Here is an 18,148-nt window from a genome sequence, read left to right as displayed (position 1 = left end):
CTTTGGATAACTTTTTATTGTTTAAAAATCATAATCGAAGCTTCAAAAAACATACAAGCCAAGACATCCCAGTTCCAGTCCCCTACTCCCAAGAGGAGTACACAGAACTATCCTTCCCCTCCTGCTCCCACACCACTGGCCAGGACCCTGCCCGGGGAGGTCACCTGCCCGCCCTCCTGCCCGCTGTACGGTAAGTCACCGGCTGGGGAGGAGCCCTGGGGGAGGTCAGGGTGGCTGGCTCCCAGCACCCCCACCCCCTGCACGAGTGCAGCCTATGAGCTGTGTGTGGGAAAATGGGGACAGTGCTCTGGGCAGGGGACCCCTAAGGGCGAAAAAGCCTGCCCCATTTCCCCTACCCCTCCCCAGCCCCCCAGCTCAAGGGAAGCTGTCATCATCATCTTCCGCCATCTCCTTGGCAAACTCCAAGTCCTGCTGTTCTCGCTCACGCCGTTCCTGGGCAGAGAGGCAAGTGAGGCCAAAGCTTCAGAGCAACTCCCAGCCCTTCCAGACACTTCCCCGCCTCCCCTTCTGTGTGGAAGTTTGACCTTTCAGTCTCACCCAGAAAGCACAGAGCTTACCTCTGCAGACTCCAAGTCCTTGTTGTATGATTTGGGAGGAAACCTCATGGCCTGGCGCACAGCAAAGAGAGGAGATAAGGGAGGGAAGGAAGCAGGTGAGGCAGTCATGCAACCTGTACTCCCTGCATCCCCTCTGTGAGCTAGACACCGGGCAGGAAACAGCGGCCCTCCAGTTACTCTAGTGGGGGCTAGGCGTCACCGGGCAGGAGACAGCGGCCCCTCCAGTTACTCTAGTTGGGGCTAGGCGTCACTGGGCAGGAGACAGCGGCCCTCCAGTTACTCTAGTGGGGGCTAGGCGTCACCGGGCAGGAAACAGCGGCCCTCCAGTTACTCTAGTGGGGGGCTAGGCATCAAAGGAATTATTACAGTGCCCTGTGGGAAATGCTGAAAAAAGAGGAATAAATGACCAACTCTCTCGATTGGGCAGGGAGGAGGAAAAGGAGGAACACAGTGGATGTGGGAATGGGGAGAGGCCTTCCCAGTGGAGGATTCCATGTGGGAGGGGCCTGGCCTGCACTCAGTGGGGCTGGCTGCTGGGTGGTGGGGCAGGAGCGGGAGGGGAGGCGAGACCTAAGGGACCAGGTCACAAAGGGCCTTGCATGTCACATGGAGTAGGGCTTAGCCGAATTTTAAGCAAGGCAGCAATATCCTAGTTTCCTGGGAGGAGACCAGAAAAAAACATGGCAACCAAATAGTAACAGCACCAAACTCAGTGCTTAACTGAGGACGAGGGCTCACCCTTTTGTGGAGCCAGATACCAGCGCCATCTTTTTTACAATTTAAACTTCGCTAAGTGCCTCAATACAGGGACTACTTTTAATCTTACCAACCCTGTGAAGCGAACAAGACAGGTAACACCTCCCTACCAGCTTCAGAGATGGAGAAACAGAGCTCTGAGAAGTCAAATGACTCAAATTTGGAACCAAACGTAGAACCCAAACCTCTGAATCCCTGCGTGGTCCTCCCTGGTGACCACATCATCCCTTAAACGCAATAGGAGAAGGCAACTGGCTATGGAACTATGGCCAAGTCCCCTTCCCATTCTGGGCCCCCTGTGCCGCAGCTCAGTAATTTTAGAGACTGGATGGAACCTGGGCCACAAATAAAGCCAGTCTTCTCTGAGGAATCCATGAGTGTGGAGGGAGGGGCGTGCTGCTGCCAGGCGTGACTCTGCAGCCACAGGCTTCTCACCTTGACAGACATGTTGTGGATATCTAGGCAGAAGGAGATGCGCTGGTGGAAGGCCAGCTGGGGCTCTCGGGTGGAATAGATGTCAATCATCTCCTTGGATTGGACATAGCCCTTCTCGTGGTTGATGCTGGCCTCAATGACACCATCCCGGATGGCCTGCAGGCCCCCAAAGAGGAAAGTTCACCAGCACGCCCATCTTCTTCTTCTTCTTTTTTTTTTTTGAGATGGAGTTTCGCTCTGTCACTCAGGCAAGAGAGTGCAGTGGTGCGATCTCGGCTCACTGCAGCCTTTACTTCCCGGGTTCAAGCGACTCTCCTGCCTCAGCCTCCCGAGTAGCCAGGATTACAGGCACCCGCCACCAGGCCTGGCTAAGTTTTGTATTTTTAGTGGAGATGGGGTTTCACCAAATTGGCCAGGTTTGTCTCGAACTCCTGACCTCAGGTGATCCACCCTCCCCGGCCTCACAAAGTGCTGGGATTACAGGCATGAGCCACCGTGCCTGGCCCACCATGCCCATCTTCTAAACCAGAGAAAATCTTGTTCCTTCCCATTCCTCTGCCTTCCTTATATTCTCACACTCACAAGCACTATCATAAACTCAACATGTGCACACACCTACACTCACACACTCACATGTGCATCCATTCTCTCTCTGGCAACTTCTTGGCTTCACTGCAAACGACAGGCCTTCCCTGAAATGACTATGCCATTGCTTTACCTATTCCCCTCCTTGGCCAAACTCCTCCCACTCCTGCCTCCTGAGATTGGCAGGAAAGTGACAACCTTGTCACTGTGGTTCCTGAACCAGCCCCACCTTGGCAACAATGAACTCTGCATCTTCAGGGCTATCCAACTGCAGCTTCTGGGCAATGTCGGCCAAGGAGATTCGGGAATAGGAGAGGCTGATCATGCGTACACCTGGGAGAGGAAGGAGCGATGGGGTGGGCAGGGTGGGCACAGACCCTTCACTTGCCCAAGGGTACCCACTAGGTTTGCCCCAACCTGGCTTGTGCTCCTCCAACAGCCCCTCAGATCCTGATCCACACCTGTCTTAATCACATTGTGCCGCAGCCGGATGATTAGGGTGTAGGTCCCATCTGCTTGAAACTTCTCCCCAAACTGATCCAAGACCTGGTTGAACTTGGCTAGGTTTCCTGTCCTGACGGCTGCAGGGAGAACAGGAGTAGACTGGATGATGCAAATGGGCACAGGCATGTAAGAGGCCCCAGTGAAGGGGGCCTAGTGGGCTCTGGGGTTGGGAAGCCAGCCTTACCTTGAGTCAGAAGGAAATACGGCATAAGTGAGCGCTTGAGGGAGGGCTGGCGGAACTGCAGCCGGTCAGGGATCTCCCCCAGCAACAGCTCCACCACGATGAGAAGCTTGTGCACCTGGACAGAGTGACAGGGGAACACAGTGGGCAGGGAGCCCCATGGGCGGAAGAAGAAAATGAAATGTGGCCTGAATTCTGCCAGATGTAGTGGGAAACAGGGAAAGGGATCGTTGTTTAGGCCCAGAGAGAGGAGGAAGCCCTGAAAACCTGTGCTGGGCATGGAATCCAAGCCCAGCTGCCTTTGGAGCCGGGTGCTGGGAATGTGGCCCTTTGGTCACATTTGGTCGCAGAGCCCTCAGTTGCATTTCACCTGGCCACCCTGCACACAGTCTGCTCTGAAATGACAGTGCTCTAAAGTGAGGCCAGAAGGGCAGGTGCTGTGGTTCAGCAACAGCGAGGGACCAGGGCTCGCAGGCCTGGAGAACGGAACATGCGTCAGCCAGAGATGCTCACTAGAGAGGCAGACTGTTAGTGGAGGAGAGGAGGTCATCAGTGGGTAGAATTCGTTATCTGGGCAGAGGCAGAAGCGTAGGAAGGGGCCTGGCTTCCGTGAATGAGCAGAGTATCCAGACACAGAAGGGTGGCTGGAAACCTGGGCCTGTCTTCCTCCACAGGACTGTGAGGTATTTCTGAGTGGTGCTGAGTGTGAATTCAGCACCACGCAAGGAAACTACAGTGGAGGGAATGATGGCCCCCAACTCAGGAATTCACCAGGCGCGGAACACAAAGCAGCTAAATCGTGGGGCAGCAAGTTTCACGGGGAGGCAGGGGTTACAACGGGAGTGTGTGATCACACCCACAGCCAGGCCGACCCTTCACCCTCCACAGGCACCTCCAGGAGGCTGCCCTGTCCCTTGGAGTAACTCATGTGTGAGGGAAAATCCCTGGAAATGGTAATTTATGAAGTGCCTTAAGGAGTCTGACAAAGCAGAAAAAGGAGGGTCAAGGGTACAGATTGAAAAAGAGGCAGAAATGTGTGGGTACCTGGGGAGCTGTTAGGAAAGAGACAGTTGGGACCACGGTCTGGGGACTATGCCATTGCCATTTTGCATGCCAGGCTGAGCAGTTTGAAGTCTGCATGTAGAACACTTGGTGTCTAGTCTCTACTCACTAGCTAGGAAACACTGAGCAACTGGGTCCTTGGTTCCTCATCTCTAAAACTACCAAATAACAATATCAACACCTAGCCTGTCTACCTCACAAGACCGTTACGATGCCCTCCAGCAGTGGGGAGCAATGCAAGCTTCCCAGGCCAGAGAAGGACAGAGCTGGAGCTCTGCTTAGTAAGGCAAGTGAGTGTAAGCTGGGCTGGTGGAGAGGAAGATGATCAGGCAGAAGTGTCTGGAAACGTTACTGGCTCAAACCATGGCGCTGGTAATATCAAGGAACAGGCAAACACAGAAGACATGCAGATAATTTAACAGCCGACCCAGTGACGGGAAGGACGGTGGGGGAGAGTCAGAGATGATGCAAGGCCCTGATCTCCATTGGGAAAGCAGGAGGAAGGAATGGTAAGGGGGCCAGGAGGGGTCTCTTTGGGACACGTTGTAGAGAGAGATATGGGGGGTGGGAGGGGGAGCTGGATCTGCAGGTCTGATGCTCGTGAGAGGGGTCAGAGTTAGTGTGATGGGCTAAACTGTGTCCCCCTCAAGTTCATGTTATAGACCTAAATCCCAGTACCTCAAAATGGGACTATATTTGGACACAGGGCCTTTCAAGAGGTAATTATGGTAAAACGAGGTCATATGGGTGGACCCTAATCCTACATGACTATCGTCCTTCTAAGACAAGAGCAGGACACAGACACACACAGAGGGAAGACCATGTGAAAGCACCAGGGGACGGCCATCGACAAGCAGACGAGAGAAGCCCTCAGAAGAAACCAATCATGTCACACTTTGCTCTTGGACTTAGAGCCTCCAGAATTGTGATGAAATCAATTTTAGTTGTTTAAGCCGCCAAGTCTGTGGAAGCCTGCATTGGCAGTCCCAGCAGAGTAACGGAGTTAGTAAGGTACAGGCTGAAGAGCACCATGCAGACAAGAGCTGAAGCTGGGAAAGCAAACAAGGTCACTCAACAAGAGAATGAGGGTTTTACTATCGACAGAGAAGCTCTCAGAGTGCTCTGCTGAGGCCCAGGTGGTGAGAAGGAGCAGACAGAACGCTGGAGGGAAGGGGCTGGCCAGTGCACTATTGGGGAGGGAGCCAGGGGAGACAGGAATGGCCGCTTGAGAGGGGAAGCAGCAGGGGTGGGGGTTTTCCTCCGGGAGACTGAAGCAAACAGGTGATGGGCCAAGCCTGGAAGAGAGAGGAAGGAGTGCGATGGAAAACACAGGTAGCGAAGCTGGCATTAAGTAAAGACAAGGAGGGTGAAAATGGGTGGAGAGAGACATTCAAGTTTACGGGAGACAAGGCAGCTGCAGGAACGAATGCTAGCTGGCCTCCAGCTCTGAACTGGATGAGCCAGCACTGCCCTCCTCAGAGCGCTCTGTGCACCAGCAGCGCTGGCATCACCCAGGGCCCGTTAGGAATGCAGACTCTCCAAATCGGAATCTACAGCTTCATCAGACTCCCAGCTGATTCTGTAAGCTGGGTGGTGACAGGGGTGTGTGAGGGCAGAGGGCTGGTTGCAGGCCTTCTCCCAAACATGCCTTCACTTCCGCCCTCTCTCTCCCTGCGCTCCCTCACCAACAGCGCCCTAGCCCAAGGCCTCTCTTCCAGCTCTCTCTACACCTTCCTGCCACTGAGAAAATTTAAATGCCTGAAAGCCTCTCTCATGGTACATGACACATTCTATATATGTTAATTACTTGTATTTTTAGCGATTTTCAAAAGAAACTTTAGTGTCTCTCACATTGTAAGCAATCTAACATTTTGCTCACGCGCCCAGTGTGTCTGAAAAGCCTTCACTTTTTGTGAAAATCCTACCCATCTCTGAAAGACCAGTTCAATTTTTTTTTTTTTTTTTTTTTTTTGAGACGGAGTTTCGCTCTGTCGCCCAGGCTGGAGTGCAGTAGCCGTATCTCAACTCACTGCAAGCTCCGCCTCCTGGGTTCACGCCATTCTCCTGCCTCAGCCTCCCGAGTAGCTGGGACTACAGGCGCCTGCCACCTCGCCCGGCTAATTTTTTGTATTTTTTAGTAGAGACGGGGTTTCACCGTGTTAGCCAGCATGGTCTCGATCTCCTGACCTCGTGATCCGCCCATCTCGGCCTCCCAAAGTGCTGGGATTACAGGCTTGAGCCACTGTGCCCGGCCGACCAGTTCAATTTTAATGTTTCTTTTTTTTTTTGAGAGAGTCTTGCTCTGTCGCCCAGGCTGCAATGCAGTGGCACGATCATGGCTCACTGCAGCCTCGACCTCCTGGGCCCAAGTGATCCTTGCACTTCAGCCTCCCAAGTGGCTGGGACTACAGGTGCAAGCCATCACGCCCAGCTACGTCTTTTATTTTTGCAGAGACGGTGTCTCCATATGCTGCTAAGGTTGGTCTCAAGCAATCCTCTTGCCACAGCCTCCCAAAGTGCTGGGATTATAGGTGTGAGCCCTGTACCTAGCCAACTTTTTCTTTAAGATCCTTTCTCTTTCATTATTTGATCAAAAACAAATCTGACTTTCTCTGAACTTTTGAACAGAAATAAAATGAATCTCCTACTACATTGACCTAATCAACGTACATGTCTCCTGTTCCCTGTCAAGGCACTATGGAAGTGGATGTTGTGTGAAGGTAGGAGCAGAGGTTTAAATTTGGGAAGACTAGGTCTACATCCTGGCTACTGGGCTCTGTAACTTCACACACACCCTTAAGCCTTCAAAAAATTAGCTGGGTTGGCTGGGCACGGTGGCTCACACCTGTAATCCCAGCACTTTGGGAGGCTGGCGGGCAGATCACGAGGTCAGGAGATCGAAAGCATCTGGCTAACACAGTGAAACCCTCTCTACCAAAAAATACAAAAATTAGCGGGGTGGTGGGTGAACCTGTAGTCCCAGCTATTGGGAGGCTGAGGCAGGAGAATGGCATGAACCGGGGAGGCCAGGCTTACAGTGAGCCAAGGTGTGCCACTGCACTCCAGCCTGGGCGACAGAGTGAGGGGCTGGTCTCAGGAAAAAAAAAAAAAATTTAAAAATTAGCTGGTGGTGGCAGAGCCTGTATTATCCCAGTACTCGGGGAAGTGAGGCAGAGTGCCTTGAATCCCAGACAGGGGTGCAGTGAGCGAGATGGTACCACTGCACTCCAGCCTGGGGAGACAGAGCAAGACTCCATTTCAAAAAAGGGTAAAAAAAATTGGTTGGAGTGTGGTGGCCGAGGCCTGCCCAGCTACTCAGGAAAGCTGAGCAGAGGAGAATCATTACGAACTTCGAGAAGGGAGGCAAGAGGTTGCAGTGAGACAAGATCATACCATTGCACTCCAGCCTGGGTGGCAGAAGGAGACTCTGTTTCAAAAAAAAAAAAAAAAAAAAAAAAAAAGAAAGAAAAGAAAGACCACTTGTTATCCTCCTTCCTATCCCATACAGTGCCTAATACCAGGGTTGATGCTTAAATACTTGCTGACTGACAGTTCTTAAGTGGCCAAGTTTTATGTTTACTTGAGCCACTCAGCCTTATGGAGATTTTCTGGATTCCTCTGCCACAGACAATACAGTTTCCAAATGTGAACATGAAGGACCAGATAAGAACCTGGGGTTTATATCAACACAATCTAGGTCCATGCCTGGAATGGCTGTCAGGCATGCTGGGGAATCAGGAATATTCTAAACCTATCTGCCAAGGAGAACACTCTGAATGAACATCCACTGCCAGAGGTGCAGGTAGTGTCTGCTTTGTGACACCCACAAATAGATGTGAAGCAACCTTTTGCAGACATGGCGGCTCGCACCTGCAACCCCAGCACTTAGGGAGGCAGAGGCGGAAGGATTGCTTGAGCCCAGAAGTTCTCACCTGAGCAACAGTGAGACCCCTGTCTCCACACACACACACACAAAAAAAAAAAAAGAAAAAAGTTTGAAGCTCTTCTGGATAGGAAGGTTAAGGATGCCTTTCCTAGCCCCTAGCATAGGGAAGAGAACTGAAGTGGTAGGGAATGAGTAAGAGGCAAAGAGGCCAGGCATGGTGGCTTACACCTGTGATCCCAGCACTTTGGGAAGTTGAGGTGGGAGGACTTCTTGAACCCAGGAGTTCAAGACCAGCGTGGGTAAGATAGTGAGACACCATCTTAATGAAAAAAAAAGAGGCAAAGGGATGATGGTGTCTGTGGCTCACCGTCTGTTTGAAGCCGACAGCTGTGTGCTGAGGGGCCTTGCGAAGGGCATTGGTCATTGTTCTCCGGGCCTCTGAGTACTCCAGCTGGATGGCTTTGATTCGCCCTGGGAGTGGAGGAGAGGAGAGTTGGTCAACAGAGTGGGGTCATCCAACCCTCTGGACAAGCCAGAGGGCCAAATGGGCCTCTTATGCACCACCCCTTGGAAAATTTGCACCAGGCAGGCCTGAGACACCTCTGATTTGTGGGTTGGGCCCCTCTGCTCACCTGTATAGTAGAGGTACCTGGCCCACTCATTGTTGTTGGCCTGCTCTGGGAACACGGACTTGGACACCAGTTTCTCAGCCTGGTCGTACAAGCTGTAGTGTAGGTAATTCCGCAGCAGGAGGTTCAGCAGGGTGGCCTGCCCATCTGCGTCATGCCGAAGCGTCGCTGTCCGGAGCCGAGCATGCAAGAAGCTTCAAGAAGGAAAGAAGAAAGATATCAAAGACTTCAAATCACAACTCTCTGAACTGCCTCTGACTCTTCACTCTTTTTCAATTCCTTAAAAAAATTATACAGATCGCTTTTCTGGTTATTTGCTGAGTACTGAACTATCGAGTGCCTAAGGTGTAGATACTACTCTAGCTGCGCAAAAAGGACAAAACCCTGCCCTTAGGGAATGCAGCCCGGGGGAGGCAATGGTCATGAGGAAGAAGCACAGTGTGCAGTGTGGCAGAAGATGGGAGGCCTGTGAGGTCAGGGGAACTGCAATGGGGAATGTAGGAGGTGAGAAAGATGAGTTGACCTTTTCAATAGCTTGGCCAAGGCAGGACTCACTGAGAAGGGATCAGTGAAGGGAAGGCTTGAAGGAGGCGGAGAGACGAGCGTTCTGGATGGAGGGGCAGCCAGTGCAAAGGCTCTGAAGAAGAGGGTGCTGGGCACACCAGAGGAAAGGCAGGCCAGTGGGGCTGAGGAACAGGAGGAGGTGAAGTCTGGGAGGTCAAAATGGAGCAGATTATGTCAGGCCTTATGAGGTAGTGTGAGGACTTTGCCTTTCCTTTAGATGGGAAGCCACTGCAGGTTTTGAGCAAAGAAGTAAAATATTTTCTAGCCTGTCCCTCCACCCCTAACCCACCTCAGTCCTACCTTGATGTGGGGTGAAGGGAAGAACCTGAGGACAGTTCTTTATAGTCCAGCAGTGACCCACTTCAACTAGCATCAGTCTCTCTCCCACATCCCTCACATGGCACAGGGCATGGGAACCACTGCCCCTCTTTCCTGCTTACATCTACTGGTTCATTGCCCTCTGCAGGTCCACAGTTGTGTGCTTGTGACTGACCAAGTCTCTGACCCTGAGGGCCCCAAGTGAGATCCCTGGTTGCCTGTACCTGCGCACCACATCCAGCTTGTCCAGGAACTCATAGACCCGCGCGTGATAATAGTAACACTTTGCGGCCACAAGGTCTAAGGCCCGGCGGTTCTGAGTACTGATCTTCTGCATCAGGTCGTCAGAGATCTTCTGTGCCTGGGGAGGAAGCCAAAAGATAATTAGGTGGCAGTTCCTCAAAAGGATAAACATGGAGTTGTCATTTGACCCAGCAATTCCTATCCTAGGTATGCAGCCAAGAGAACTGGAAACTTAGGTTCCCATAAAAGCATGTACACAAATGTTCACAGAAGCATTATTCATAACCAAAAAGCAGAAACGACCCAAGTGCCCATCAGCTGATGAACAGATAAACAAAATGTGGCATATCCAGGAGGGAATATTACTCAGCCTTAAAAAGGAATGAAGTACTGACACACACTACAACATGGGTCAACCTTGAAAACATGATGTGAAGTGAAAGAAGGCAGAAACCTAGGGCATGTGGTGTATAATTCCATTAACATGAAATGTCCAGAGTAAGTAAATCCTCAGTAGAGGCAGGGCAGATTAATAGCTGCCAGGGGCTGGGTAAGGGGAAAATGAAAAGTGACCACTAATACGTATGGTGTTTCTTTTTGGGGTGATGAAAATGTTCTGGAATTAGGGGTGGATATACAACTTTGGGAATATACTAAAACCCACTAAATTGTAGTACACTTTATTTATTTATTTGTTTGTCTGTTTGATAGAGTCTTGCTCTATCACCAGGCTGGAGTACAGTGGCGCAATCTTGGCTCACCACAACCTCTGCCTCCTGGTTCAAGTGATTCCCCTGCCTCAGCCTTCTTAGTAGCTGGGGCTGCAGGCACGTGCCGCCATGCCCGTCTAATTTTTTGTGTTTTTAGTAAAGACAGGGTTTCACCATGTTGCTCAGGATGGTCTTGATTGACCTCGTGATCTACTCGCCTTGGCCTCCCAAAGTGCTGGGATTACAGGCGAGCGCCACCGCACCTGGCCTGTAGTACACTTTAAAGGGGTGAACTATATCTCAAAAACAAACAGCCAAGTACAGTGGCGTGTGCCTATAATCCCAGCTACATGAGAGGCTGAGGAGGGAGGATTACCTGAGCCCAGGAGTTCAAGACCAGCATGGTTAACATAGCAACGTAACATCCAATAAGAACAAAACAGTGGGCCAGGCGCAGTGGCTCACGCCTGCAACCCTAGCACTTCGGGAGGCGGAGGACAGGAAATCACTTGAGCCCAGGGGTTGGAGACCAGCTTGGCAAGAATGTGAAATCCTGTCTCTACAAAAAAATACAAAATTTAGCTGGGTGTGGTGGCGCATGCCTGTAATCCCAGCTAGGCTGAGGTGGAAGGATCACTTAAGCTGGGGAGGTCAAAGCTGCAGTGAACTGTGATCACACCACTGCATTCCAGCATGGGCAACAAAGCGAGACCAACCCCCAAAAACCAACCAACCAACCAACCAACCAACCACCAAAAACAGTGTGGGAAGGAAAGGAAACAAACCAGGGAATTAAGGAGTGGGACTTATTTCCTCAGTGTGCTCCTGTGACAGTGGCTATAATGAACAAAGAAGCTGGCCCTAGCTGGGGGAGTGGTGGAAGTGCAGTGTGCAAAATGGAACTATTAGTCCACAATAACAGCTACCATTTATGAAAATATCATGAAAGCTTACTATGTGCAGACCATTGTGCTAAGTATTTCTACACAAATTATTTTATGTAATGCTAACCATCTTGTAAGGCAGGAACTATTATCCCCATTTTACATACAGCTGGGAGAAATTAATTTGCCTAGGGTACAGCTGGGATTGGAACCCAGGTCTGTCTGTCTCCAAATGCCCCTAATTTTCCCCAAAGAATGTACTATGCTGGTATCCCCCACAGACTGGTACAGCATGACCACTGCGAGCCCTGTCCCACAGTGCCCAGAGCAGGAGTGGGTTCTCCTGGGATGTGGGCTCAAACGCATACCTCTATGAAGAAAGAGTGTGGGGGTCAGTTCTTAAGAATCAGTGATTATTTCCATTTCGTCACCAAGGACGCTCTCCCCACCAAACCCCTTGCATCACTTGGGGCTTATGAATCGCTCTCACTGCATTCTGGATACCTCTTTGTAGCGCTTGCTGTTCATCATGAAGATGACCATGAGAAGTTGGAGATAGGCTTCCACTTCAGGCAGGAGGGGTGCCGATGCAGCTTTTCCCGTGCGGGGACGGAACTGTAAATCAGCCTCTGTGTCCATGGGCTAGGAGAGGACAGAAGTTACCATGGAAAAGCTCAGTCAGATCAAGTAACCAAGAATTTATTGAGCATCCACTATGTATTTCAACATACTTATTGAGTGTCTACCATGTGCCAAGATTTTGTTAGGTGCTAGGGATAAAAAAATAAAGATGACAGTCTTTCCCAAAGAAATCAAGGAGGAGTTGGGTGTGGTGCCTCACGCCAGTAGTGCCAGTTACCTGGGAGGCTGAGGCAGAAGAATGCTTGAGGCCAGGAGTTTGAGACCAGTCTGGGCAACACAGCGAGACCCTATCTCTCAAAAAATAAATAAGAACTAGCCAGGCATGGTGGCAGGTACCTGTATTCCCAGTTACTCAGGAGGCTGAGGGAGGAGCATCGCCTGATCCCAGGACTTTGAGGCTGCACTGGGCCATAATTGTGCCACTGTGCTTTAGCCTGGGTGACAGAGCAAGACCCTATCTCAAAAAAACAAAGAAAACAAGTCAAGGAGGCTGGCAATAGAATATTAATAAGCACAATAAAGTGTTACAGGAGAATAATAAACTTCTTTACAGAACATAATTGGGACATAAAGGACGATGTAAGGAACCTTCAAAGAAGCTACAACCTAAGTGGACACATGAAACCACCATACCTGGAAGCACTGCAAATACTACTGGACAGGGCTTAATGAAATAATTCTAGAGATGAAATCAGAAAAATGAGACCAAAAAATTGTTTCTTGTGGAAATAAAGAAAATTTGGGGAAAGTCAACATATACACAAAACTTACTTTCAGATTTCGTCACTGACACTGGAAAAAATAAAGTGTTACAGTCACCCACCAAAATAATCATGTTTCACGAGTTTAGAGATGTGAAGGTCAGAAAACATCCAAAGTGGAGCTGGGGGAACAGTACATTTTTCCCCTTTCCCAGACAATAAACTCTTCACTGCCCTACCTTCAGGGATGTTATGAGTTTCCCCATCCACGGAGCTGACTGAGTATACAGGATTTTAAGGAAATGCAGGTGCTGGAAGGGCAGTGGAATTGGAGAAGGCTGAGATCTGGACCATGCCATGAATAATGAGGGAGAGTTCACAGTTATAAAGGATAAGGAGAGGTCTCTCCTGGCACAGAGGCCACCATCACCACCAAACTGACTTTGTCTGCATTCACTATGTGCCAGGCACTATTCTAGGAGCTTTACACTCCCCTCTCTCCAATCCGTTCATCACATTTAACAAATAAAGAAAATGAGGCACAGCAAGATGAAGTCACTTGCCCAAGTCCCACAGGTACTAACTGTCAGAGTTTGGATTCAAATTCAACTCTACCTCTAAAATCTGTGCTTTTGTTTTTTGAGGTAGGGGGTCACTCTGTCACCCAGGCTGGAGTGCGATACATCTTGGTTCATTACAACCTTCACTTCCTGGGTTCAAGCGATTCTCCTGCCTCAGCCTCCCGAGTAGCTGGGACTACAGGTAGGTGCCACCACGCCTGGCTAATTTTTGTACTTTTTGCAGAGACAGGGTCTTGCCATGTCGCCCAAGCTGGTCTCAAACTCCTGGGCGAGTCCAGCCTGGACTCAAACGATCTGCCTGCCTCAGTCTCCCAAAGTGCTGGGATAACAGGCGTTAGCCACCGTGCCCGCCTCAGCCTCCCAAAGTGCTGGGATGACAGGCGTGAGCCACCGTGCCTGCCTCAGCCTCCCAAAGTGCTGGGATGACAGGTGTGAGCCACTATGCCTGGCCCTGACACCTGTGTTCCCCCTAACCACTGTTCTCTGCCTCCTCCATGGTGAAGCTTCAGAGGAAAGAGGCAGCAGCACCTTCTTTCTCCTAGAACAACAGAGAGGTCACCCAACGCAACCTCAACTGGAGTAGGGGGTACAGGTTGCAGGGTAGTGGCAAATGAGTTTGGCTGGGAAGGTCCTGATCCCCTGACTCGGAAGAATGACACTACAGGGCAGTGGACGGTTCCCTTTTCACTGTGCAGATGAGTATTAAACTGGGCTGCTTTGGCTTCTCTCCTCATGCTACCACAGGTAATAAGATGGGACTTTAGGATGGAAAACAACGCTATTCCTGGGGGTCTGAGACCAGGCCTGCACCCTTTAAGTTGGCCTGACTCACTCACCTCTTCCAGGAAGGGGAGCAAGAAGTCTCGAGTGGCATTATTTGAAGTAAAGAAGCCCTGCACAGCCTTATACAGAACATAGTGGTTGAGGCGGCGTGATGTGGAAGGCAGCATCCGCAGGGCCCGCAGCACAAATCTCGGTTCCTTGCCTGAAACTGCTTTCTCCAGCTGTTTCACGTGCTCCTTGATGTCTGAAGAGGAGCAGAGAAGAAAATGATGTCACTTCCACTCCTAGTCCCCCACCACTCCAGGCAAGGAGTTCTAAGGAGCCTCTCACGGAGGGGCAAAATGCAACTAATAACCTTTTCTGCCTTAATGGGGTACACAATATTTACAGATACTACACATTGATTTTAAGACATAACCAAGTGGCAAGAAAAAAAATACAGTGGGGGTGCAGAAATGGGGTAGAGGATGACAGAGGAAGAAAAGAAAAACCAATTAACTAAAGAAACCTGGAGATTTATCAGATCTTAATGGAAAAGACTTTCTAAATGTAAACAATGGGAGAAATCACATACGCACAAAAGATTAATGAGCTTGACTTCATTTAAAAAACCCTTTTAGATAACTGTGTATACAAAAGAAAAATATTTTCAACAAATGTGATCAAAGATTTATATTTTTATTCTATAAAGAGCTTGTATAAATGGTTAAGAGATATAATGGTATAACGATTATGTTGCCACAGTTTCAAAACAAAAATGGAGATGAACTAATATACAAAGAGGAAAAATAGCTAACAGACAAAAATTATATTTCATTAGTATTTGAGCAATTGCAAATGGAAACATTTTTAAACTACCAAATTAGTAACATTAAAAAAATTATAGGCGGGGCGCGGTGGCTCATGCCTGTAATCCCAGTACTTTGGAAGGTTGAGGAGGGCAGATCATAAGGGTAGCAGTTCAAGACCAGCCTGGCCAACATGGTGAATCCCGTCTCTACTAAAAATAAAAAGATTAGCCAGGCATGGTGGTGGGCACCTGTAATCCCAGCTACTTGGGAAGCTGAGGCAGGAGAATCGCTTGAACTTGGGAGGCGGAGGTGGCAGTAAGCTGAGATCGCGCCACTGCACTCCAGCCTGGGCAACAGAGTAAGACTCTGTCTCAAAAAAAAAAAAATTATAGAGTACAGTGAAAACTACATTTCTCCTGGTATAATGTAAATCAGCACAGTTTTTCTGGATGATAACTATCAAAAATCTTTAAAATGTTCAGCCTTTTTAACTCAGGTATATAGGTTTTGGTGGGAATCTGTACTGAAGAAATAATTATAAAAGTAGATTTTTTTAAGTTGGGCACAAAGATGATTGCTTCAAAGTTATTTACGATAGGAAGAAACTAGAAACAGTTTAAATGCAAAGCAGTAAGGGAATGCAACCAATGAGTAGTTTCTTAGGTACTTCTGTATAGTTAGCACTTAGCACAGGGCATCTGGGCCACACTAAGATATAATAATAACAGCTGATATTTATGTGCTAGGCACAGTTTTAAGCATTTTAATGTTCACAACAACCCAATAAAGTATTGTACTATTACTCATATTTACACAGATGAGGGAATGGATTCCAGAACTTGTACTACTCTTAACCATTATATTGGGTATTCAATAAATGTTTCTGGAATAAATTGCTGATTATGTTTATGAATGTTAATGAAAACACATAAAATTCAAAATTTATATTTAGTTATGCCTTGATACAAACTATATACATAACTTGCTCTCAATTATAGGAGAGTAGCTCAAAAATTCATAAGAAAAAATGTTAACCATGTTTTCTTCCCCCTGCTTTTAACTTCTCATACATTCCAAAATCTCTGCAATGAATATGAATTACTTTACAACAAGAAAATGAAGTGCCTGTAATAAACACACCCAGTAGGCAATGCTGAGTGGCACCTTTGACATTGGCTGTCACTACTTTAGGTAAAAGCATCTCTATCAAATATTGATCCTGTTGCTCAACTTTACCGTTAAGAGCTGTAGTCAACGGCATCACATCCTCAAAAGTACCACTTAGGAGGATAATTTTCCTTATCTCAATGTTTTTGAGCTACTTTCTCATGCATTTTAGTGAAAAGAAAACCTAGTAAGTAGTGTGGTCCCACTTGATCCAGAACCACGAAAACGGCACCAGGATCACAGTGGGAAGCTCTCACTTTACCCACTTCAAATGGAGACAGGATGCTCTAAGTGGGAAAAGTAAAACATGAACTTGGAGGAACAAGAGGACTACGGATACTTGAAACAGGAACCTCGGAGAAAAGAAATAGGAGACACTGGTGTACAGCAGTTTAGGCCAAAGGTTAGTATTACAAAACCAAAGATGACACCCTTAAAGTTTTAAGTGTGTGTGTACTTAGACCCTTTAGAAACAGAGGGGCAGTAGGGACCTGAAGGGAGAAGGAGACAGCAAAGGGACTGTGGGGACACTTCAGTTAGAGAAATAGGAAACAAGATACTAGGTCGAAATAGTTCATTCGGGGGAGTGTGCTAAAGGCAGCTAGGACAACAAAAATCTGCTGTACAGTTTTAAAAATCAGGAGTCGATATTCTAGGTCATCCCGGCCCTGTTTACACACGTAGACACAAACACTGGTTTCTAGCGGGATCAATCAGTCATATATTGGAGGCGCTAAAATCAGTCAGGTGGGATATAAATGGAATAGGTCAGAGGGGAGGGCTTAGAAAGGGGAGGACTTAGAAGAAGGAGTCCCCAGGCCCAGTGGAACCTAGATATAGATGCAACCCCAGATATGGGGATGGAGGGGATGGGAGGGGAGTGGTTCCCAGCCTGGAGAGAAGGTTCAGTCATTGGGCCTGGAGTCGGAAGTGTCAGGGCAGCGGGGGCACGTATCTGGGGGTAATCCCAAGGAACTGAGGGTTGTGGAGGCTGCTCTGGCTTCCCAGCGAGAAGCCGAATCACAGGGGTCGCTGTCACCCATGATCGCGGCACGTTCCCGGCTTGGGCTCCCGTACCCTCCAAGGTGACAGTGTCTAGCTCTCGCTGGGAGTGCTCAGCTGCTGCCGCCGCCGTCTTGCCGTCTGCCTCCCCCGTTGACCCGCCACCCGTCGACGCCTCCTCTTTCATCTCCACATCCTGGGGGGCCGGGGGCAGTGGGGGTTCTTGTTCTCCTCCGCCGGGCGGCGGTTTCGCCTTGTCCGCGCCGCGGCGCCGCGCCGAGCCCTCCTGCTTCATGGCACCCGGGGTCACGGCCTAGTCCGGGGACCGAGGCCGGGGCCTCGCGTGAACCGTAGCACCGGGGACCAGGAGCCGAGCCGGGCCTACACACCAGCGCGGGCTACCGTCGGGCCGCACGATGACGGAGCAGCTGCAAACCCCTTCCCGGCGCTGGGCCTTCTGGGAAAGGCCAGGCACGGCAGGCCGATGGCCGAGTCAACAAAGGGGAAATAAATCAACAGCCGAGGTGCAGGATGAAGGAGGAGCTTCAAGGAAGGAGCTGGGAGGAGCCTGTATGGGTTCCTGGTGCTTTCTTTCTAGCGCTGAAGTGTGATGCTTTTATGTTCCTCTCGAGTGCATTTCTGTGGGCGTCCACGAGAGGTCCCCTCAGGCTCCAATCTGGGTTACAAAGGACTTTAAGAGATCTCAACCAGCGTGGAGTGAGTACAGTCCATCCGAGCGCGGGGCGAGATAACGTCACGAGTTGCCGGGCGGGTTTTGCGCCCAAGTTCGCTCCCTTTTCCCCGATGGGGGGGTCTCCTTCCAGATCCGCGGTACTTGGGCTCAACGGCTGCTGGGCGCATCCGGCAGGAGGGAAGGAAAGAAGGCTGCGAAGGAGGGACGTGAAGCTAGGGCTGTTGGGCTTAAAATAAACCGAACTGGAGAGTAGCAAGAATCCTATGGGATCCGGACTCCCTTGATTAGATTTTAGTTTAGTGCTGAAGATAAGGCATACAATTCTCTGCAGGGTGAGCGTGCATTTGCGTAGAATCACTCCAGTTTAACAAAATATAGGGGCCCACCCTATGTACGGCCCAGGGCTAGCAAATAGGGGGGTGAAAAACAGCTCAAGAATGTAGTATACGGGG

General features: G+C 49.6%; 1 protein-coding gene across 1 annotated transcript; it reads right to left on the bottom strand.

The window, feature by feature from the left end:
* On the bottom strand, positions 1-17,623 carry PSMD3 (proteasome 26S subunit, non-ATPase 3). The gene is made up of 12 exons (XM_003912952.3): positions 17,078-17,623; positions 14,096-14,286; positions 11,840-11,977; positions 9,723-9,859; positions 8,620-8,810; positions 8,355-8,458; positions 3,043-3,157; positions 2,816-2,935; positions 2,584-2,687; positions 1,770-1,925; positions 579-629; positions 1-453 (listed from the first exon to the last, which is right to left on the bottom strand). Exons 1-12 carry the CDS (start codon positions 17,295-17,297, stop codon positions 376-378), a joined length of 1,605 nt encoding a protein of 534 aa, XP_003913001.1. The 5' UTR covers positions 17,298-17,623; the 3' UTR covers positions 1-375.
* Positions 17,624-18,148: the final 525 nt, after the last annotated feature.

This window comes from Papio anubis, chromosome 17 (genome assembly GCF_008728515.1).
Source record: "Papio anubis isolate 15944 chromosome 17, Panubis1.0, whole genome shotgun sequence".
Taxonomy (NCBI): domain Eukaryota; kingdom Metazoa; phylum Chordata; class Mammalia; order Primates; family Cercopithecidae; genus Papio; species Papio anubis.
The sequence above is the reverse complement of the archived record's forward strand: the minus strand, read 5'-3'. Positions and strand labels throughout refer to the sequence as shown.